Consider the following 25,871-nt stretch of genomic DNA (forward strand, 5'->3'; position numbering starts at 1 on the left):
TTCCCATAAGGCATTGCGGATTTCGGCCCGTCCGCTACAACCGATAGGTGGCGCACCGTATATGGAATCCACCGAATTCCGGTACAGGATGCATTCTGCTGCAAGTGTTGTGTAATGATACACAAAGTCATCACTACCCCCTCCCATTCTACATTGATGACTGGATATACACCACCAGTTCACCTCCACCAGTCAATGACCCCTACCAATACTCTCCACCTCATCCAGTGAGTCATCGACCTTCATCATCCCTTGAGTAATTCTAGCCCCATCTAATTTACGACCAGGCTAAGCCAAACCTACACATCCTGCCCTTCCCCCATTGATTACTTAGAATTGTCAAATCCTAATCCAAGAATACTACCTCCTCTATAAAACTAGTCCCGCCTTTGTTCCTATAACAACCAAAGTTTTGCCCAATTAAAACCCCTCTCTAACATAAAGACTCCACCCCCATTCACCCATTCATAGTGTGTCACAACAGTGTAACCAGTAACCAACAGTGTAATCCTCATGATTGAATGTATGAAGTGGATTACGAGTTGTATAGAACATGCAGAAAAGAAGATTTGGATTCTAAGAGTTCTAAGAGAGAGGATCGCCTCCAAAACGCCTCTCAAATAAAGTGCACATGGAATCTTAACTGAACTGTGTCGCCAGTCCTTTTACTGTGATGTGTACCTCTCAAAAATATTAACGATCCCAAGTAGCGAAACATCCGCTACACAACACAAGGACTGTTGGGAGGTCTGGATCATAATGTGCTAAGACTTCTGTCGAAACCTGTATCTTTTTTGATCTGCTTGAAAGATCTCTGCTGCGTCCCCCCCCCCCCCCCCCCCCGCACCACACTTTTTTTTTAGAAGCTGACAAAGTGCTTCACTGATGGTAGCTATAGTCCGGAAAGGGATTCCCCCACCTGGTTCACCATTCCTCAATATTTCAAACACACATGCAGTTATCTACACACAAACATTTTCTTTCTCTCTTTCACACACACACACACACACAAACACACAGTCACTGATAGACACAAGTGGAATCTTATGTATACACACAAAGAGAAAATTGAAATAAATGCAATGTGTGAGCATTGGTGCCATAACATTTGCTTTCATCACCCCTCCTACGCCTGTGGGGAAGAGTTGTTAAATTGAGTTGTGCAATGCGTTCATGATTTATGACAAATTCCTCAATCCTGGAATCTTTTTGCACACTTTCCAACTTTTTCTGCTCACTTTGCTTATATGGCGACCACGCTGCCTGGCCTTTGAAGATGGGTCTTATAAGATCCTTAAACAGTCCTTAAAGGGAAGATATACCCCAAGAGCAATGTGGATTGCGTGAAAGCAGCAGCATTAGTAGAACACATCAGTGAAAGTTTGAGGAAAATCAGACAATCGATGCAAAAGTTATGAATTTTTAAAGTTTTGATGTTGGAACCGCTGGATGAGGAGACTACTAGAGGTTATGACGTATGAGTGGACAACAATACCAAGAAAATATAAAGAAAATTCTGCAAAAATCAATTTTTCATGAAAATTACAAATTCCATCAACTTGATATTGACATATGTTAAGGGTAGCAATTATTTCCCCTGCTTTCTGAAAGCGGTTGGTCCATTGCTCTTTTATAATTCTAGAAAAGTGAATTTTTGTTGAATTTCCTTTATATTTTCTTTGTATTGTTGTCCACTCATACGTCATATCCTCTAGTAGTCTCCTCATCCAGCGGTTCCAACACCAAAACTTTAAAAATTCATAACTTTTGCATCGATTGTCTGATTTTCCTCAAACTTTCACTGATGTGTTCTACTAATGTTGCTGCTTTCACTCAATCCACATTCTTCTTTGGGTTTACCTTCCCTTTAAACAAAAGCAGCATTGTAATGTATCTGCATCAAGATTCACAAAAGTTCTAACAAAAGTTCTAACTATCGCTACAACTCTTCTAGCTTTCAATGTTGCGTGGAAAACTTGATTTTGAATCTTTTAAAACACCAAGGTCCTTCTCAGCACGAACCTCATTTTGTTTGTTTATAGTTCTCTCTATATTCAGTAGGCCTATGCATTTTTATGGTTTTTTTTAGGGGATCTTCAATAAGGTGTACATCTCTCTGGATAAAAACGAAGCTGCCACTTTGTATCCCAATCGATCCTCAAGTTTCAATAAATCTATTTGAAGTTGCACAACAGGGTCTCTTGAATGTGAGATAACAAGCCTAACATACATTATAGTTTGTGTCATCAGCTAACCTAACAATATTTGACATAACTACATCTGAGAGATCAATGGCAAAGATTAGAAAAAACCCTTTGTTCACGAGAGTAGCTGTGTATTTCGATTTGTATTTTCATCTCAATTTACATCATTAATTATTTGTTTGGAAGACAGATGATTAGCCCTAACCCCGCCCCCCTCCCCCCCCCCCAAAAAAAAAAAAAAAAAATCCACGGTATTTCAGAGGTATTTTTTCTTTAACCCCAACAAGACCGGTCTTTTGGGCTGTTCTGGGGCGGAAGAGGGGGGAGGGGTTGGATACACCTATGGTTAAAGGACAAGTTCACCTTCATAAACATAAGGATTGAAAAAATGCAACAATATTAGTAGAACACATCAGTGAAAGTTTGAGGAAAATTGCACAATCGATGCAAAAGTTATGAATTTTTTTTAATTTTTGTGTTGGAACCGCTGGATGAGGAGACTACTACAGCTTGTGAGTCATATGCGTACAACAGTATAAAGAAAATGTAAAAGAAAATTCAACATATTTTCACTTTTTTGGCATAATAAAAGTGCACTTGACTTGCCTCTTTCTAAAGGCAGGGGGAATAATATTACCCATAAAATTTGTCGGTAACGAGTCAGGGGAATGTGTACTTTTTTCAAAAGATGGAATTTTGTGAAATTCTCTTTATATTTTCCTTATATTGTTGTACGCATGTGACATCTAAGTTATTCATACACTGCAGTAGTCTTCTCATCCAGCGGGTACTGCACAAAAACTTCAAAAATTCATAACTCTTGAACGGATTGTCTGATTTTCCTCAAACTTTCAATGATGTGTTCTACTAATATTGCTACATTCTCTCAATCCTTATGTTTATGAAGGTGAACTTGTCCTTTAAACAATCGATAGGCGACTGAAATCTCTTGAAAGAGGGGTCAACCCCAAAAAGTGGTCGAGTTGGCAAGTAGACCTATGGAGTAAAACAATAATCTTGTTTTTACACCCGCGTGTGCATAGTGCTGAGTAGATCTGGACCCCGTTTCATAAAACTTGTTATCAGTGACAACTGCCACATTTCTATGCCAAATTTTCTCTCAGCCAATCAGATGCAAGGATTATAGTATAGCTTGTAACAACTATAACAACATGTCACTGATAACGAGTTTTATGAAACGGGGCCCAAACCGCGTACTTTCTGCGTTCTTTGAAAGGCTTATCGCTGCGTATCATACTATAATTCGAGCAACGTTTGTCTGTTTGTCTGTCTGTTTGTTCCTCTACTCCTCCCAGGTCCTTGGTCCGATCTGCATCAAACTTAGTGGGTGGATGTAGGTTGACCGCAAAATTGCCCTTGAGGGGTTCAATTTAGGAGAGGTCAAGGTCACTGGGTTAAAGGTCAAATAACTTCTAATCTTCGTCAGGTGCAATAATCAGACACCCGATAGAGGGCGCTATATTGATTTCTTACTTTTCCTACCTTGGCTGCATTGGTACATGCAGTGGCACCTCGGTATGACATATTCCCCCCAGAAATATCCTTAATGGGGATTTCCCAGGTGTAGGCCTACTTTTGCTTCCAGCAAGTTTGGCCAAGATCGGACCAAGGAGTAGCGCAAAACAGTTATTTGACCTCCGTTGACCCAGTGACCTTGACCATTTCTGGGGGAATCCCCATAGAGGATCTCTTGGGCACTGGCTGAAGCCAAACAAGCATGATACATGTACTTCATCATAGCCCTCCCCCCCCCCCCCCCTTTATGCCCCACTTCGGCTGATTCAGCACTCCACGGGTACATTGACTAGTATAGACAATAATAATAGGGAGCTTTAGATTTTCGCGACGCGGACTTTCAGAGGGGGGGGGGGGAACTGTTCTGTGCATGCGCAAAATTGCTTAACGAATCAATCACCGTTTTCTTGGTCGGCTCTGAGCCATTTTAGCGTCCGCTAAAATTCACGACGCAGACGCAGACAACAATTATTATGAGGACGCCAATTTACTGCTTCCTCGCGTAATCTAAAGCTACAGTAAGTACTTTGTAACACGACGCAGTGGAGAGAGGAAACGTCCGTGTCGCAAGTCTAAAGTTCCCTATTACAAAAGCGTGGGCGCGCTGTGAGTGTTTCGGTATAGGCACGACCGTGCACTATGCCGAAATACGTGTTACAAAACACAATTATATGATGCAATATAACTCATCTTAACCCATCATAGTTGATCAATATATCATAATATTTTAAAAGTAACTGTTGTTGAATTATTTCCCTTAACGCAGCCCCATTGGTGCACTTATTGACGAAGGTTGTAAATGTTCGGGCCTTGGCGATTTTGGGCGGTTTCCTGTATGCTGTCCCTGTCCTATGTGTGCCATTCGTCGATTCGACCATGCTACTGGGAATTCTGACGTCAACAACAGGTAACTGCTTCGATAATAAATTTATACGAGTTGATATAGGCCTGTTTGTAGACCTAAAAAAAAAAATATCCATACAGGGAAGGGGGCGGTACCACATTAGTTGTCCTTTTTTCTAAGGGGGCGGGAGGGGCTGAACATCAACATACCCATATTCCATCCTGAGGTGGAGGGGGAAGAATACCAGTGACCTAGTTCACTACTAGTAGACTTGCTAAGGGGGTAAACGCTGCATTTTTTGGTACAAATGTCCTATTTGGCACAGATGTTCCCTAGGGCAATTGAAAAATTTTCATCTAAAGAGACATTCTGTATCCATGCAAATAAGTCTTAATTTGCATAATTTATGCAAACATACATACAAAAATCATTAAAAAATATATGTGCATCCAGCGAAAATACCTAATTTGGTAAAAATATTCTATAGAGTAAGTGGTAACAATTTCTGCAAAAATTGATTTCATACCTATGTAAATAAACATAAAATTTGCATAATTACGCAAGTTATTGTGCAAAAATCTGCATTTTTGAGAGAATTTCTAAACTATTAAGCACTGGATCTTGTAGTACAAAGTTTGAACCTGGGATGAATGTTCCTTGGGTCAAAAATAAATTATTCATCTGAAGAGACAAACTGTCTCTACGCAAACAATCTGTTATTTGCATAATATGCATATCAATACTTACACATCTATAGATAATCAGAACAAACAAAAAGCCTCAACGTGACAATGTCTTAAATCGCTTTGAACTTGATATCCAAAAACCTAATGGAATAAGACAATATTCTCACAACAACACTATTCAGTTGCTTAATTATTGTTTTCACATTTTTTAATTAACTTAGGCATTTTATGCGTAAATTATACAAATAAGTACACCAGACGTGAAATTTCGAAACATATTGATCTTTGAAATAATTTTTGCTATCAATTTTCCCTCATTGCATAAATGCTTTGCAGAAAGGGAAAGATAGCAATCGATAGTGCCGCTCTTTAGATATGATTATGCAAATCTAACAGTAGGGCCTACATTATGAACAGATGCAAATTGGAACAATATTGCTTACAAAAGGACTGTTTTCCCCTTGCAAACAGTACACAACTGAGGTCATGGTTAGAAAATCATTACAAAAAAACACTACCATAGTGGAAATGTGAATTCTGATTTTCATTGTATTTTGTAGGCAATCAAGCGAATAAGAGGCTTTTAACATCAAACTGATTATAAACTTGTGCAAATTATGTGGATGCAAGGGTATCTGCACACATTAAGAACGTACAAGCTTGAGTTAGAAACAAAGTCTGTTTCTGAAAAAAAAAGTGTTAACTCGGTATACTATCAGCTACTATGGCATGGAAACTATGCTAGGAAATTTACACACAATAACATTTTGATAAGGCAATAATATGCAAAAATTGTCATGTGAACTATATAGCAGATGTTATACTTTAAGTCAAATAATCTCAGTCTCTGACTTAAAATCAGCCAATTTCAACCATAAATCAAAGCAGAAATAATATGTTCATAGCCATAAAAAAGTATATTCGATGGCTTTTAGAATTACTAGAATGTGATTTGTCAACAGATCGTCACAGGCTACTGTTTACGAGAATCGTAAATGTCATATTCTCCCTGGTTGTGATTGTTTTCCCTTGGGATAATGTAACTCCCTGGCGGTCCAAAAAATGTTATATTCCACCACATATCAGCTAATACCTGTATAGATGATCATGACCTACATGATCTTGAAGCTTTTTCCAAAAAAATAAGTAATTATGTTAACTGGTTTAGTGTAAAGATGTCAGGGGTTAAATTAAAAGAAATACACAGGTAAAAATGTAAAAGGTAAGAATGTCAGAGGTTATACATGTGTGCATCAAAATTAACTTCCATGCGACCCGTACATTAAATGTAATGATGGTGATGACTATACCATGTCACTGAATTCCATGTCCTTTCCTACTTATCAAGAGGAAACCAAAAAAAAAAAAAAAAAAAAAAACACTTGAGAGGGGAGGGCTTAGCATTTTTTCGATAATCAACAAAGGTATCACTGTCAGGTAGAACATGCACAAAAGTGTATTAAGTTTCATGATACCTTGATTCATATTCAAGATATGAAAGAAAAAGTGAAATATAGCACTTTCATTAGAGCTTTGACATTTTGGCAGGAACTTTCCCAGAGAATATCCATTAGGTAATACATGTATATATTAAGTTTCTCGAAAAATCCTACAAGCATTGCAAAAACTTGAGGGAAATAGTGAAATTCTAAGGGCCCAATTGACCTTGATCTTTGACCCCTGACCTTTGAAAAATGACCCCTAAATTCCCTAGAAAATCCCTGCCAGTACCAAGTTCCATGAAGACACCTTGAACCATTTGCGAGGTAGAGAGAAAAAAGTGAAATTTTAACATCTTCACCTGAACTTTGACCTTTGACCTCTTGACCTGAAACTCTCTGCAGAATCTTATTTTGGTAGTACATTGTGTGCAGTCACTAAGTTTGAAGAAAGTACCTTCAGACATTGCATAGATATAGGGAAAATAATGAAATTTTAGCATTGACCTCTTGCCGATTTTACTTAAAAACTGCTTAATCACTTGCCCCATCATACGTCATCTTTGGACCAGGTTTGGTGAAATTTGCATAATCCAGTCTTGAGTTATCGGGTAAACTGACACAATTTCTTAAGTCAACCTTGACCATTGACTTCTGGTACATTCGAGTATTAATATACACAATACGCTGATTAGGTGGTATTTGCTTAGACAATAGTGTTTTGATATTACAAACCATTAAATTTTCCTTTTGGCTAAAGGAAATGTACATGTATACTACTTCCGTAGTTTTCATCATAAAATACAGTTCTTAAACTGTAGGAAAAACTAAAAATAATGTTTTTACTTTACTTTCTTTAGTAATTATGTAAATAAGCTGGTAATGATGGTTCAATTATTCAAATTCTTTTCTCATTTTGTTTCATAAAGTGTTTCTAACGGGTTATATCTATCTAGGATGAGATTTAAAGGAAGTTTCATTAAGGCTTCATTAAGGCTTTTCGTTCTGATTATCTATAGATGTGTAGGTATTGATATGCACATATATACAAATAACAGGTTGTTTGCATAGAGACAGTTTATCTCTTCAGATGAAACATTTAGTTTTGACCCAAGGAACATCCATCCCAGGTTCAAACTTTGTACTACAAGATCCAGTGCTTAATAGTTGAGAAATTCTTTCAAAAATGCAGATTTTTGCACAATAACTTGCGTAATTATGCAAATTTTATGTTTATTTACATAGGTATGAAATCAATTTTTGCAGGAATTGTTTCCACATACTCTATGAAATACTTCTGCCAAATTAGGCATATCCGCTTATTGCACATATATTTTTTAATGATTTCCATACGTATTTTTGCATAAATTATGCAAATTAAGGCTTATTTGCATAGATACAGATTGTCTCTTTAGATGAAAAAATTCCGATTGTACAGAGGAACATGTGTGCCAAATAGGACATTTGTACTATAGAATGCAGCGATCACCCCTTTTTTCGCCCTTAGCAAGCCTACTATACTGATCCCTTCCGAAATCGGCAGCCCCAGTACAACGTGTACTGTAAATTCACCTAAACCTTCATCAACATTTATCACAAATTTTTGGAATAATCGACACATTTTCCTTCTTATTTTCCCCTCATTTTCTGTAAAGGTTTTGGAATGGCGATGTTATACTTCCCCCACTGCGTGACACTATATGACTACTTTCCAGTTTCGTTTGTCTTCTACAACACAATTACTCTCTTCGGTCTAACACTAGGAGCTTTTTGTCTACCTGTCGTCGTTGAGAGATCGTTAGAAGCCTACGGAGAAAGCGGTGCGTTCCTTATCCTTGGCGGGATATGTCTCAATACTGTCGCGTGCGGAGCTGTGGTCCGACCTCCAACGGACCTCTCTGGGTTGAAACAGAAGGAAGAGGAGATGAAGCGAGAAGGACATCTAATAGAGGACTCAACAGCATCAAGTCTCACGACAAATTCTGTGAAAAATATGGAAACGTCGTCGGGTTATGCAAGGTCATTCGTTAACAAACTGACATCCTTAATCTTTGTGTCTGAGCCTGAGTTCACACTCGTTACACCTGCCATCTTCTTGACAAGTTACGTCCTGTATGCTTGGATGCTTTTCCTTGTGCCTCAAGCCGAATGGCTTGGCACTGAGCCCTCTCGCGCTGTGTTTCTCTCTAGCATCGCAGGCATCAGCGGCATCTTCGGACGATTACTTTTTCTCGTCCTGGTACGTTTGGATTTGAACATTAACCTCATCTTCGCCCATTGCTGTTTCATTTGTTCAGTATCATTTTTCGTTTTTACCTTGAAAGCGACATACGTCTATCAGGCCGTCAATGCCGCTATCCAGGGCTTCGTCATGTTTATTCTTGACTCCATCCCGCTCACCGTATTGAAGAAGACAGTAAGACGTCAGGAGCATCTTTCTACAGCCATGACCGCCCAGTTGGTAATATTTGGTTCTGGTGCCCTCTTCGGTGATCTACTTTCAGGTACTCAAACACCTATCAAACCTTGTCAGATTTGCACTATTATTGCCATCCATATTCAGGGTTGAAGATTGTGAGGTAGTCAATATGGCAACCAAAAATCTGAAATCCTCTTAATTCTTAATTCTTTCATTTCCTGTTATAATGAAAAATTGAAAGGATTTGATGGATGCAGCAGATTGCATGGATGCTTAATCTGAATAGGGATATGGATTTTTTTTTTGTATCCCTGAGGTTTGGAGAAATCGAAAATGTCGCCAAAAATAAAAATTTCAATGTAAGTATTTCCGTATGAATGTTAAAAAAAGAAAGATAATAAATTGATGATTAACCTTATTTAAGGGTGCTGAATCCGAATCTGGCTGATGCAACTCTTGCATCAATGAGGGTCTTTTTTTTTCATGTCTAAGATGGCCGCCAAAATAGAAATTCCAATTTCAGTAGTTCCTTACAGTGAATGAATTTATACGAAAAGGATCATGATACCTTTTCGAGGGTAGTGATCTGAATATTGTCCATACAGCTCTTGAGTCCTTGAGGGTCTTAAGATATTAATGATTTTTTTAATGTCCATTTTGGCGGCATATTGAATATCTCAAAAACCTCAATGATGCAAAAGTTGCATCAACTAGATTCGGATTCAGCATTCTCTGTAATTGTAAATGAACTAAAAACACAATAATCATCAAATTATTTCAAATCTATCTATATTTTATAGGGAAACACTTATACATGTACCAAAATTAAAATTTTTGGCGGCCATTTTGGATATCTCAACAACCTCAGGAATGCAAGATTTCCTTCATGAAGATTCAAGCTCGGCACCCCGAAATAAGTTAAATCCATAATTTTTTTTTTCTCACTTTTCACCATTAGGGAAGCAAATATGGAAATTTCCAAGTTTGGAGGCCATCTTAAGTATCTATAGTTGCATCATACGGATTCTGATTCGAAGTCCTATGAAGAAGGTAAAACTTCATTTTTTGCATGTTTCCATTTTCACCATTTATATGGAAATAGGTATTTCAGATTTTGGCGGCCATTTTGGCGTCTATTTTGAATATACCAACAAGGCTGCAAGACTTTCATCATTCATGTTCGGAGTCAGCACCATCGAAATGGAGTAAAGCCATCAAAAACATGTGGCGGACGATAAAACAAGGTTCAGCCTCCGCACTAGGGCTATAGTTTGGACTTTTTTGTTTTCAAATCCTAAAGATCATTCCTCTGAGCATTTGCAGCCTTAAGAAGAATGATGATTTTTTTTTAACACTGTCTCAGGGCTGCTCGCTGCTCGTTGGACGTAAAATACCATTGCCTCGCGCACGAAACCATGATTTAACAATTTATTGGCTTTTAATTTTACCGTTTTATGGTGATTATACTTTCTCCGCAGATGGACACTAAAATGATTTTTTTTTCAAATTACAGATGAATGTGTTTATGATTCCATAAACCATTCATGACAGCTCCACTTGCCGATTGTGATACATGTATAATTATACCGACAGCGTTTAGAAGATGCTGAAATGGTAATCAATTTCAATAACTAGTGTCAGTATAACCTATAGTTTTTCTTACAATACACTGTACCATATGCATTTATTACCAATGCATTATTCAAAGCAAGCATGAACTTTATTCAAAAGGGATTAGGATTTCACATTATATTTTGTTGTCCGTTTTTCTGTCATCCTGCTTTATGGTTTGCTTTGCATGTGTAAGAATTGCTAATATCTTTCCATATCATCTTTCATTCTGACAGGTTTAATCTTCGATGTTACCAGGTCCTATACTGTCGTCTTCGCGGCATTCGGATCGATTCAAATCGTCGTTCTCTTCAATCTCATTCTCTCAGAAATCTTTCGCAGAATGATTATGACAGGAGCAACATGAATTTCAATTCTGAATCAAACTGTGAGAGCCAGAAAACTGCATAATGAATCTCTAGAGGAACCTCCTTCAGAGGACACTGATTAAAGGAAACACAAGCCTCGGTTTCACCATCATGTTTTAGACCCCGATCTCCCCGATCTATGCATATCCCGATCCATCAGATCGGGTAAAAGCGGCAAAAGCGTACAGAGATCAGTTGAAATTGGAAGAATCGTAGCAGCAGCGGTGGAGCGAAAGAGCAAAAGGCGATTTTTTTTTTCTTCTTGCAGATTGGCAAGAAATTTCGAATACGTTTAAAAATTCTGTTGATATGTAGGAAATGAAAAAAAATCAATGTAAGTCTTTGAAATAAAAATCAACTTGAACTATTTGAGCAAAATACATTGCGAAAATAATTTCATATAGGCCTAATCAAAATTGAGCCGTCATAATGAAGAAATCCACGTTAGCAGTAATAGATGTTGCATGGTTTTATAGTTCATTTGGCTATTGTTTGTTTTTCATTTTATATGTGTTTCTTAAATGCACCAAAAGTTGCATGTATATTCCCTATTCCCTTGGTTCCATGACATTTACTCCTGCGACAATTGCCTCCAAGAAAATTTTTGCACGCTAAGCCAAATATAAAACCTTTCTAAGATACTACTGCTCACATGAAACTGAACCTAGAACCCTATCACATTCCAGTCCTACGATACCGATACATCGATGTCGTCATTATTCTTCTGGACGCAATGCTCCCAATCTCTAGCACAATTCCAAAAACACAGTGAATACCCTCCATCCCAAAATCAAATTCACCTTTGGGTCATCTCATCCCCCGATTGTGTCAACTTCCGTGACCTAAAAGTCCTCTTGGACAACGGAACTCTCCAGACAGAGTTATATTCCAAACCAACGGACTCCTACACATTTCTCCCTCCCTCCTCACGTCATCCCCAACATTGTGTTCAAAAGCATACACTACAGTCAGGCCCTAGGAATCACACGTAATTGTTCTCAGCCCGAAAGTACTGTCAAACATCTCAGAGACCTCCAACACTATTTTGGCAAGTATAATTACTCTCCGTAACAAACTGAAAAACAAATCGTCAGAGTTCGCTCCATCCCTCGTTCTGAACTATTTGACCTTAAAAAAAAAGAAAAAAGAAAGAATGGCCCCCTTGGAAACGACCCCATTCATCTTAACATACACAGTCCCGCCACCGCCAAACTACACAAAATTCTCAAACAAGAAGAAGAAGAAGAAGAAGAAGAAGAACAACAACAACAACAACAACAATAACAAAGCTCTGGAGGAATCAGGTTCACTGTCCGAGATACTTTCGGATCCCCCGTTGGTTGCATTCCGACGCCCTCACTCCCTCCGCAACCTGCTAACATTCTCTTGCGACCCAAAACTTGACCAGCCAAATGAACCCAACACAAACGGCTTTGCCAAATGTGGAGCCAAACGCTGCATGCTTTGAGGCTTCGTCAAAAAAGACAAACAGAAACTGAAACACTGACCCTCAATGGCATTAATGTTGATTAATGAACACCACACAGTCCCTTCCAGGTAAACCCCATCACTTTGACCAGTGTTGACTTCAGACTTGTAACAGGATACTCAGCCTAGGATTTGACCACACAGGAGATACAGATAAATACAGGTAAAACACTCGAGTATGTATATCTTTATACATTTCAAATGTATTTACTATGAGATCTTATTTGTACTGATTGCTGCTGTATTACTATGATATGAGTAAAGTTGAGTGCGATTATTTATAAGTTATGAGTAATTTGATCTGATTATGATTGATGTGTAATGGTGTATGATGTATTCTGGATTACGACTTTGTGTTTTTTTTTCTCTTTTGTTTTATATGAGTACTGTTAAGGGCGATTATAATGTGAGTAATGAGTTGATCTGGTAATAATCTTATATGATTGATATGTGTAATGGTATATGGATTAGCTATATCTTTGGTGTTTTTTAACAATTTTGATGTGTTTGATTGTAAAATCGTACCCTTAATATGATGAAGTTTTTTAGCATCATGCCAATGGAGTCCGTTTTTATGCAACGTTTTTATACGATTGTTCTTTTCAGTTTGATTTTGCATACATGCCCGGTTATTTATTTATTTGTCAAGTGCTATTCCATGTTGTTCTTTTTTATGTATATATTGTATTTGTTATGCTTTGTCATTTATATGTGAAAATCCCGCGATGAGTTTCCTGTAATACTTTTTATTGGACGAATAAAGATGAATTGAATTGAATTGAAAAATTGAAAAAATGGTTATCATTATTCAATGTTATAATTAGTGTAATATTTTGTTGACAGAAGATGAGCACACTGCTGTGATGCAGGGCGTCACAATTAAATCATTCATGCCGCAGGTAATTTCACAGTAATGTTATTAATAGATTTGATTTAAAAGTTGATATATTTTAGAAGTTGTTTAAGATATATATTTTGGTAATACATCATCTTGATATATTTGATCAATCGTAGTGTCATATTCATAATATTTATGCATGTATGCATTATATCTGTATGTATGTGTGTATGTATGCAATACATAATAAGGCCTAAATATATATTACTGTATATACATTGTATAGTAGTATATGCATATGGATGTGTTACGCATGATTGTAATCATTTTAAAATGGTGGTAAAGTATGATTATCATATTTCGAAAGTTTGATATTTGAATCGAATTTACGTTTTCATTTTATTTTTTTTTGGGGGGGGGGCGTGATATATATCTTTGATAAGATGATGGTAGATTGTATTTTTATGCTGAAATAAAATAAATGATTGATTTGTGCTAAGATAATATTTTAAAGAAGATTGATATATCATTATTATAAGGGAGAAAGATTTGCTATGACACCATGTGTATGTATAGTCCTTAACCGGATCGTTGTTTGGCAGAAGAGCCTGGAAAGAGGAGAATTGAAGAGGAAAGTGACATATGGGGGTAGTAAGGAGGGCAAAAACTAAAGAGTGGGGGACAGGAATGGGTTAGAAGTTGAAGTTGCACTAGTGCAGACGGTATAGAGAAAGGAACAGAGAGAGTGGTAAGGAAGAATAGAGTGAGAATCAAATAAGATGTTCGGACATCGTTAGAAGGAGAAAGATGAAATAGAAAGGAAGAGGAAGAGGGAGGAGTTTAATGTTGGAAAATCATGGAGATAGGAGAGAGAAGTGCACGAAGATTCATTGAACCAAGAGAGTTAAGAACGAAGTCTGCGAACAATATTATTTAGTGCAAGAAAATGACGCCAAGCTTTCGATTTTTTCTCTAGACCTTCATCAGGGTTGTAGAGAAATAATACATCATGAGATGACTCACTCTACAGGGGCGGATCCAGGAATTCCGTATGAAACAGGGGGCGCGTTTACAAAATTAAAGCGGGGCGCACGCACCCCTCCCCCCCCCCCCCTCATTTTTTTCTTTTTATTTCTTTTGTTTCATCAAAAAAAGAAGGAGGGGGCGTGCGCCGGTTGCGGTCCTCCCTGGATTCGCCACTGCTCTATACATATAACATGGCTGCACCCGTTGGCAGCATATAGTCTAGCTACCGATATTGAGCCTGTGAGGGCCATTTTAGTCTATAATGTTCAAAATGGATATGTAGCAAAATGCACAGTGCACAAATATTTGTTCAGGAAGTATTTGAATAGATGATACTCATGAAAATGTCCGATAACAGCAATAAAAAAGTTGTGATTCTATAGTGACGCTCGCACTCAACGCACAGACGCAGTATTGATAAGGCCTAAAGATAACCATCACAATAGCAGTAAAATCATTTTCCATTTTAATTATATACAGTTGTAACCAAGATGTTTTGACACAATCCAATTATATTCCGAGGAATCACCAATTTTGTTATCTAACATATGTCTAACCCTCCCTGCATTGCCCTGAAAGATGTAGCTGATATGCTACCAAAAGTCTGTCTCCCGCTGGTTCCATCGTTCATTCATTCAGGCCTGCCTAACTAATGAATTAAAAGCCCTTGCTCTAAACAGACGATTTATATCCATATACACATAAAATATAGGCACTGATTTGATCTGATTGTATTTGAATCCGTTTTATTTCATTATATTATTTTTCTCACTAAAACAATATTGAGTTTTGACAGTTGCGGTTTCAACGCGTGACATTTGCGGGTAATTCTGGGATCAACCTTTATCCACACACCAAGTTTCATCCCAATAAACAGACAGACGGACAGACAAACAAACGTTGATCAAATTAAAGTCTGATTCGCTGTTTTTTCATTATAATGCAAGCAATGATTTTGACACTTGTGGTTGACGCATTATGACATTTGCAGTAAAAATGCAAATTTTGACATTTATGTGGTCGAAGTGTTATATGACATCTGTGGTTAATCAGATTTTGACATGAAATTTGTGTTTGACATGTGGTGGTAATTTTGACATATAGGCCTATTTAACAGCAATAACAAGCGCATGGGAAATTGATAGAAAGGAACTATTTACAAAGGGGACAAAAACAAAAACAATCATAATTAACAATCTCATAGATAAGAAAAAAGGAAGAAAAAGTGAAATATTTATAATGTTTCTGTTGGAAATAGAAAAATGAATGAATGAATGAATGAATGAATGAATGAATGAATGAATGAATGAATGAATACTATTGAGTACATGTACCACAGAACTAAATGTCTTCGATCGACTGTCGAGTGCTATAGAGCTTATTATTATAATCAGTACGTGAGGAGAAAATCTCTTTGGCTATAGTTATCAACACCACGTATCATTGTTGTGTCCTCTTCAGACTGGCACCGTCTTCATCATCGCAAGTCAGTACAGTGCAGTGGCCTACCGGTACTTAGAACTTCTCGTCTGATTCTGCCCGCTTGCGCCCGCCCTCTAAAAAAAAGACGCCGCCCGCCCGGCCCCCGCGCGCCCACAATACCCGCTCGCGCTCAGCTAGCTATTTGTTGACCCACACTCTTCCGCCGAATCTCATCACATGTATGCAGATCTCGCTCCTCCCGTCACAAATCAGCTCAAGCCGCAAGTGCCCCAGTGGTGTATTTGCTGGGTCTAATGCAATACTCTGGACAGAATGGATTACATGCCAGGAACAGCTAGTCTTATCGACGAAATTAACAGTAAATATTGTTGATGGTGCCTACTTTATACTGGTGATTCCTAGAAGAAATAGCGATGTAACGCTTAGTCCCATATACGTATATTCGTGTGGCAAAGGGATCAGATAAATCTTAGAACTAGCGTGTGTTAGTGTTTTGTTTTTATGATTTTATTACTCTGTTAATAGGGCCGAGAGTTTCTCCTGTACATAGCAGGTCAGCTCTATAGACTCTCTGTATGTTTGGTTTACTGAGTCTAAACTTCATCTATTGTCGCGTACATCGTGATAGACTCTGTCTCTGCTATTATCCATTTAATGACACATCCTCAAATTTTGTTCACATGCACACAAATTTCCATACACAGGGCAAGCAATGGTAGTGGAGGTCTATAACACTCACAGTAATTCGAGTGCCCGTCACGAGACCGACACCCACGAGTTATACAGCTCATGAGTCATACAGCCCATGACTCTGACACCTAACTACTATTTAACAAAGCCCACAAGACCGACACATTATTTTTAAAGTCCCGTGTTGTATCTGTCGGTGTCGAACTCGTGGGCTGTTTTTACTTAGTGTCGAACTCATGGGCTGTATGACTCATGGACCTGTTTTCAATGTTGAACTCATGGGATGTATGACTTGTGGGTGTCAGTCTCATGGGATGACCTCCAGTAGACTAATTTATGGTAGCAATCTGCAATGTTCTCACAGGGCTCCGTGCCTCTGGTTGTGGATGGGGTGATATTGTCCTGACCGATGACCTGATGCTGTCACGAATCCTTCAACACCTTGTTAAAGTGGAGATAAAGTTCTAGTCTGCTTGATTTTAGAATGCCTCAATAACAACAAAGAATGTATTGACTTTATTGTTTACACAGTCATATAAATGTTTATTCTTGTGTTGATAGGAATTAGGGGTGTATACTGCAGGTAATAGAGGTTTTCATACCCTGCTATAATCGGATGAGTGTGGTGGATAGGTGTGTGTATCTGGTACATTTTGGTGCAGGAGTTTCCTATTTGCCTTACAACGTCAGACAAGTGATTCATTTATTCTTGTCATGCAAATTTTGTATTTTTTTTTCCATTTTTTTCACATTGGGACATAATTTGAACTCATGATTATACACCATCATACTGTATATACCATATATTTAGCTATTCTAAATTTTCATGAATTGGGACTTCCCTATGATTTTGCGAGTGGTTAAATTCGTGATCATGGAGTACTGTACCAAAGGGAGAAATGTATATTTCATGTGTGCATCACACATATAGCAACTGACTTGCAAAATTCGCGAAAATAAAAACCTCTCCATATATTTAGCATGTCTAATTTTTTTGCCAATTGGGACTTCCCTACAATTTTGCAATTGTGGAGTAGAGTACTGAATGGAGAAATGTATGCATGCATGTCAGGATCAGAGTTATGTTTTCTTGCATTTTAAAATGAATTTGCAAATAAATCCCTACTCATGAAATTCATAAAGATTTTTAAAAAACCTTGTGAAATATATGGCATGTACAGTAGATGAAGGAAATGAGACACTATTTTCAGCTACTTTCAGACCATTCCTACAATGTATGTTTATTGTTTTTACTCATCTACAGAGAAGTTGCTTGTTGTTCTGAGAGATGGAAGAACACTAATTGGTATCTTGAGGAGCATTGATCAGTTTGGTGAGTTTGATGTCATATAATGCCCACACATGCAATGCAGACAATTATAAGGCTGTGCTTTTGACCAGATACAACATTTGATAGCAGTAAAAAAGTGAAGCCAGTATCTTTTATGATAGTAAGTTGATAAGTAAGGATAATCTCTGAAATTTCATGTGTACCAGGTATGATGGACTTCAATTAGGTGCTGAGTTGTTGGGATAGGAAACACATCTTTATGGATCCCCCCCCCCCCCCCGGCCCCCTTATCGTACTGTACCACTCTACACTACCCTACCCTTGTTAGCTGATGCATGGATGTATACTTTACCCACCACTTGCAGTGGCAGATCCAGAGGGGGGCGCAATCAGCACACGCCCCCACCTTTATTTTTCATTAAAAACAAAAGAAATAAAAATGAAAAAAATGAAATGAAACATGAAAGTGGCACCAGAAATATTAGTTGCGCCCCCCCCCCTTTTTTTTAGAATTCCTGGATCCCCGACTTGAGAAATGTGCATGAGTGAGTGCATGCATACTGTGCATTTAAGCTATCAAGGGAAGAGTAGTGTAGAGTGGTATGGCAAAATTAGTGGGGGGGGGGGGGGGGGGGGGACATAAGGTCATAGAGAAGTCTGTGGGATAAAAGGAAGTGTTTCACTTTTTTTTGTCTTTCATAATTGTTGATGTAGTATGGCTTTTCATAATACAGTGGAAACTCGATATAACGAGATGGTCGGGACCGAGTCATTTTCCTCGTTATAGCCGATATCTCGTTATATCAGTAGGCATAAAAGAAGGCATAACATAAGGACATTAATTTGCACATGTGGGACTACCCATTATATTTCAATCAATACTGATAACTTGATATTTTGTGTGAGGGAAATACTCACCTTTATGGGTAAGAAGATGTTTTTCGCCAAGGAAATCCAATATCAAGAATGTGTTTCTTATTAATTGTAGATGCTTGAATTTGTAAATTTATATAGCTTGCGATTGTATCAAGATCGTCTGTGGATTGGTATGTGGTTATCTTATGGGTGTGTGTTGTGTGGAAAGCTTGAATATAACGGTCTGCACAATGCTGTGTGTGTATGTGACACATTCTGTATGTACATTATGACTGCGTGTGTGTGTGAAGATGGGGAATTCCCTCCGTAGAAGGCCAATCACAGCATCAGATTGCCTCACACCTGCTAAACGTCATGATGATGTGATGTATGCATATGGCCGTCCCACCACATTTTCTGTATGTATCAGTGTGCACGCACACACACACTTACACGTACAACATGCAGTGCTAGCTGGAGTGCACTGAAGAAAATGATTATGTGTGTACAAGACTTTACAATCTCGGAAGATGATAGCACAGGCGAAGTAAAAGCCTTATCGAAGGCATTTTGCTTTACCTCGCTATATCAGGTTTGATTGACTATGTTTTTCTTTGTTTGGAAGTCACAAAATTTATCTCGTTATAGCAGTTATTTCGTTATAGCCGATCTCGCTATAAGAGTAGCATTTTACATAGACTTGCATGGAAGGAAATTTGGGACCGGGAAAATTTCCTCGTTATAACCGATATCTCGTTATAGCAGTGTTCGTTATACCGAGTTTCCCCTGTACAACAAAAACTTTGACGAGAGTGTGTTTGTTTGTTTTTTGGTCATTTTGTAGCAAATCTCGTGCTTCATCGTACCATTGAGAGGATACACGTTGGCAAACAGTATGGAGATATCCCCAGGGGAGTCTTTGTCGTACGAGGAGAAAATGTTGTACTACTCGGTGAGATAGTAAGTATTCCTTCCTTATGCTCATATCTGTAAACTGTTTGTTTGGTTGTTTTTTTTTTACTCTGAAAGACCAGACTGAAAGTACTTTGAAATACTGACAATAGATGATTTTCATCCTGTATTGGCCAAGGAATTACCAAAACCAAATTTAGATATTACAGCATTTTCATAAGTATAATGTTGACAGTACTTATGTGTGTGGAACTTGCATAAGTTCATAAGTTGAAAAATTGTTTTCTATTTAAAGGTAATCATAAATCCCTTCTATTTATTGTCTATCAGAGTTATTATTTATTGGCTTGTTAGTGGAACCCTCCATTTACATTCCCATCCTTGTACTATGCACATATATCTTAAAAAAAGATGCAATTATGTTGTTTCTCATGATCACATGTATTTTGTTAATTTATGTTTTTGAAATTACAAGTACATGTATGTAATGTTAAAGCATTGTATATGATTTTCCCTGTTTATTTAATGGAAATGAAAAATAAAGTTGAAGTTGAAGTATTCTCACAAGTCAGATTTATGTAAAATGGAAAAAGACACCAGTTGACTTATGGTCTTTCTGTAAATCTAACCCTGCCTGATGGTACATGTATCAATGAAAAAGGCAGGTGACAAAAAAAAAAGAATAAAAATCACCAATATGGACAATTCCTATGCCTACAGGGAAAAGAATATTACTTGGGAAGCACATAACATGTTTTATGTCTTCTTTTTCTCAGGATGTGGAGAATGAGGGAACACATGATCTAGAAGAGGTTTCAATTGATGAAATCTTGGAAGCTCAGAGAGAGGAACAGCTCAAGAAACAGGAGGAGGAGAAGACAAGGAACAAGAAACTTCTTGAGCGCGGATTACAGCCTCACGGAGAACAGGGCATTGATGAATATCCCTGAAAGAGCAAAAAGAACATCCGTGGAGTACAGTACTTCAAGGTTGAAGAGATAGACAGAACTCTTCAGAACTGCTGTGATGTGATGTCTTGGAGGAGCTAATCTTAGTTGATGGATTAAGACTTGTATGCTGCCAGTCGTGGGATATATTGGTGATGCTGTCATTGTATTCAGCATAGCTGATTGTGTCAAAGACAGAGACAGTAAAAGAACTTTTTAATACCTCCTTTGATTTGTTTTTGTTATGCATGAAAATTACCTTCTCACTGGAATTATCCAAAGTATTGCAATGTACATGTTATTCAGAACAATAAAAATTGTTTTGATGATGGATTGAGGCGGATCTTGTTTGTGAGCCACAGTCAGAAATCATTTTTTTGGTGTAAATTCCAGCTGCATTTAATCAACTATAAATGGCTGATTGTGCTCTTTTGAGAAAACTGCTGGAAGCCGAAGTGGGTAAGATATTTCTTTGTACATTGTATACAGTGTACTAGGTTTCTGGCTGACACATTACAAATGTATGCATAGTTTATAGTTTAGCAGAGATTACGCTGGGTTAGCATTAACACATCCTGGTTGAAAACAGAGGCTCACAGCCACTGAAGATGAGTCCTAAGCCAGTCTCTGCCAGTGGTCTGCAAGTGCTAAATATAAGAAAAAGCCCTTGCTTTAATTCCACTTCAGTTACTTAAAATTTTCAATGCAGCAGCAAATAGCTGTAACCAATGAAACTCTTTTTCAACAAGTAACCAAACTCTCTTTCAACAAGTAACCAAACTCTGACAACCTTTCACTGACTCCAAAAACCTTTGTACAATCTGACAACCAAATGCTTGCTGGAAGTTTTGGAAAAGTCAGTGGCCAGGTTTTACCAATGTGTGATCACTGTTTGACAAAGTAGTTCCAGTCAGTGTTCAAAACATGTACACATACAAGCACACCCTCATTATTCGTGACCTGTGTGTCATTTACTTAGATAACTTAATGTGCTATTCCTATTTACTCATCAATGTCACCAAAAAAGAAGAAGAAGGTATTATGGCTGTTATTATCAATGCATCAAGTTATACATGTATGCTGTTTCAGTTCCATGATGGTTTGTGTAGCGCTGAAGTATGCAGCATTTCAAAAAGGACTGGATGCTGTTGAACTTGACTGATAAGAACAATGCAGTAAAAACTGGCATTTAATGCAGGCCCATTGTTTCACAGAGATCTCTGATTACCTAAATTTCTATGGAAACCAAAATTGTGCAGGTTTTGGTAAAATGTAGTAGATTTCTTCCTAACTTGCTGAAGGTTGCATAGAGTGAGTAAGGCAGAGTCACCTATTTACTGTAAAACAAGATATTGTCGCGGCATGAAATTTTCGCGAATTGTAGCCGACGGCCTTTTTTGCAGCATGAAATTTTCGTATGTTACATCTAACATTCAATGCATATAGTGTAGACAAGAACTTTCGTGTGCATTTTAATTTCGCAAATTTTGGCTCGCGAAATTCACGAAATTAAAATGCACGCAAACATTCCTCATTTTACAGATAATTGACTACATTTAAACCATTTCTTCAAATCAAATCAGATCACCTTCCTGACTCTAGACTTCTTTGTTGTAGATACATACAGTCAACCCTGCTTAAGTCGACCTCGCATACTAGTAATTCATGTAATTGCAAAAGTTGGAGGTCTTTTCAAGTCCTCTTCTTTTTATATTCTATTGATTTTAATCCCTCATAAGTCAAATTTCCTCTAAGTTGAAGCTATTTCTTCAGTCCAAATAGATTTGACTTAGGCAAGGTTGACTGTAGAAATCTGTTCTTAATATTTTACCTCAACTGCCATCTGCATCAAAACAACATCTTATCACAGAGATATTAGAGTCTTTGAAGAGGGGCCTCAGGGTATGCAAATTCTGCTTGTGTCTGTGTTTTTGTGTTAATGTACTCATGAACACATTTCATTTAACAATTTAAGTCTTTTGACAATCTGTGGTTTTGTAAATTACCTGTGATCAGAACCTGCAATCATGTTGACAAAACTTCAGTTGAACTCTTACAAGGTTGGATTATGTGTGGATACAGAGTCCAAGAGGGATAGAAACATTCATTTAACACTCCACCGATATGTCTTGTTTCATTTTGTATTGCTTTGCTTTTCATTTATGCATGTGATGCAGAAAAATAAACAATGTACATGTATGTGTACTACATTTACCACATTATACATGTACCTAAAAGATTATTGAACTTGTTTAGATTAATTGAATATCAGAGGTAATGTTATAGCAATTACATCTGATACCACCTTGGTTATAGCAACTGTTTGTTGCACAGACCTTCTAATTTTTGCAAAGCCTGTACATGTATTTACATGGTTTATCTGACTCGAAACCACGAACAGGATTTCAAAGTATGTCATAGAGTGGTTCCATAAACTTCAGAATACAAAAAAAAAAAAAAATGGACTGATTTAAAATGTGCGTCCATCATGTCATTTAAGACTGTTCGTAAGAAAAAATTATATTAATGATAATATATACAGATGTATATAGATGCAAGAAATGTGCCAATGTTTAAACTTCCAGGTCGTGGAGACATTATATAGGCGTAAGACAGTAGAATTAGTATTCCACGGGAGACGTAGCTTCTTCTTCGTATTTCCTTTATTCTGTGTTCGAGCTTTCGGCCGTTTCGGCCTTCATCATTTTGTTTGTCTGTATAGATCCTGATGAAGGCCGAAACGGCCGAAAGCTTGAACACAGAATAAAGGAAATACGAAGAAGAAGCTACGTCTCCCATGGAATACTAATTATACTCTCTTACGCCTATATTATATATACATGTATATATATATATATATATATATATATATATATATATATATATAATATATATACATATATATATATATAAATAAATATATATATATATATATATATATATATTATATAAAGAGACAATATGGTAATGCATTTTTGGCCAATAAAGCTTATCAAGACTCCTGAAAAAGGCGTAAGACGCCGAAAATTTCAGTCAAATAAACTCGTGCTTTATTGGCCGAAAATGCATCACCAGTTTGTTTCTTCATGGAGTCAATACGTGAAATCTTAACATTATACATACATTGAGAGATTGAGAGGGGAAAGAGAGAGAAAGAGAGCAAAACACCAGCAGATATATGCAGCTGTCAAATTTGATGTCATAATTGCATATATATATATATATATATATATATATATATATATAAACATGTACATATATGATACATAAAATTTGTCTCATTACAATTCAGCAACTAGAGGTAACATTTTTGAGCAAATTTGGATTGTTTGACATAATCATCATCTGAATCAAATTACCCTACACTACCAATTATTAGGCATCTTCCTCTCAGCTGGAAATATGTATACGGATGAGCAGGTTTCTATCCAAACGCCCAATGAATCTGATTAACAGAATTAGAAAATTACACATGTACATTTTATTTATGATCCTATTTTCCCTTCCAAAATAATATATATATATATATATATATATATATATATATATATATATATATACATGTATATTGTACACAGTATACATACGAAGAGATTGAGAGGGAAAAGAGGGAGAGAGAGAGCAAAAAACTAATAATTAATGCAGCTGATGTAAATATCAAATTTGATGTCATAACAATTACTTGAACCTAAAAAAAAAAAAAAAAACTGAAATACAGTTCGCTGTATAGTGCAGACATTACCACTAAGAACAAAATCATAAGACAGTAACATAGCAAAAGATTGTATGAACCAAGTGGTTGCTGTTCATGTAGTTTAATAATCATTCAATCATAAAGAAGCATATAAAATTGTAAAAACGATAGCTCTATATTCTATTTTCTCTTTATATGCGATGTCTAGCATGCAAACATTAAAGCTACATTAACGTCGTAAACAATCTCTTTGTACACCTCTAGTCCTCCAAGATATGTATTCTTCCAGATATTTCTCCATTCGATGCTTGTACAGAGTCTTTACCACTACATCTTACATCATCAACAGGAACTTTTAGTCTCTCAGAATTGAATAGAAATTAATTCAATGTCTTTGCACATAATTATTTGAAAAGAGGGCAAACGAATGTTATTGCCAATGTGAACTCGCATCGATCTCTCAACTTGACAAGAGCTGGCGCCCTACAGGTTCTCAACAGCTGAAACGCCAAAGCAAACGAATATTTCGTCAACCGCGAAACAATCGAATACTAAAGTTCCCCATAGGATTAATGCATTAATTAACACAGTTTCCCGTTTTCAATGGGTTAAGACGAGTGAGCATTGTATATCCAGCTACTGGTCAGTGATTGCAATGCGATAGTTAATTGTACAAAATTACAACATATCAAGGCATAGAACTAAAGATAAGTACCTGTACCGAATTAACACACACGATGATCAGTAATGCATTATTGCGTATTTGCACAGAATGAATATTATAGTGAAAGACAATGGGTACAGGGTGGAAGATACGACGTTGGAGAATTACAAAACGTCGCGGAAAGACTGAAGAGCTTCTTTACATATCACTGAGCACAACAGAGAGAAGACTGGCAAAATTAGATTAATGAATGTCTTGGAGACATAGAACACACACATAAGACATGTTAAAACATAAAAGTGATTAAACTACATTTTTGAAGTACAAAAAGAGTCATTCGTCCTTTTCAAACTTTTCTTTCATTCTGTCTGACGTCTTTTGAAGACAAACATTATTCAAAGAGGGGAAAAATAAATCGTCCAACTTTCCAACTTAATGAGATACTAAAAATGGGAAAGTTCACAAGTTATATATTGGAAAATCATTTCGTTTCCCCTTTCTCGTCGTATTTCTGTTGAGCTGATAACACATCAAGATTATGAAATTTAACTTGTTAAGAGAGATATTTTACCAAGAATTTCATCGTTATGTTAAAAATCCATTTTAAACAGCATTTTGTCTTCACAAACTGATCATGACGAGGTGTGACATATCAAAATTACTCATTGTATTACACCGGGCTGTTGTTATCGTTGGTAGCAGTAGCTTTCATGCTGAAAATGATGAAGATAAAAATGATTGAAATGATAATGATGCAAGTAGTTGTTACCATCAACAACGTCAACAATCAAAGCAATAATGCTTTTAAAGTTGGTTATACACAGCGCCTTTAAATTGTTTTGTTCTTCCATGAAGCGCTAAATAATTCAGTATACAGATCTCGTAAGTCGAGACAGATGCACGAGAGAGGACAGAA

The 25,871-nt window shown here is 37.0% G+C and overlaps 1 protein-coding gene across 1 annotated transcript; it reads left to right on the forward strand.

Moving 5' to 3' along the window:
• Positions 1-16,097: 16,097 nt before the first annotated feature.
• On the forward strand, positions 16,098-22,945 carry LOC139724301 (U6 snRNA-associated Sm-like protein LSm1). The gene is made up of 4 exons (XM_071635444.1): positions 16,098-16,260; positions 17,857-17,925; positions 19,583-19,698; positions 20,427-22,945. Exons 1-4 carry the CDS (start codon positions 16,215-16,217, stop codon positions 20,598-20,600), a joined length of 405 nt encoding a protein of 134 aa, XP_071491545.1. The 5' UTR covers positions 16,098-16,214; the 3' UTR covers positions 20,601-22,945.
• Positions 22,946-25,871: the final 2,926 nt, after the last annotated feature.

Source organism: Diadema antillarum, unplaced genomic scaffold, assembly GCF_040938485.1.
Source record: "Diadema antillarum isolate AM-2024a unplaced genomic scaffold, OU_Dant_1.0 scf00000211, whole genome shotgun sequence".
NCBI lineage: Eukaryota > Metazoa > Echinodermata > Echinoidea > Diadematoida > Diadematidae > Diadema > Diadema antillarum.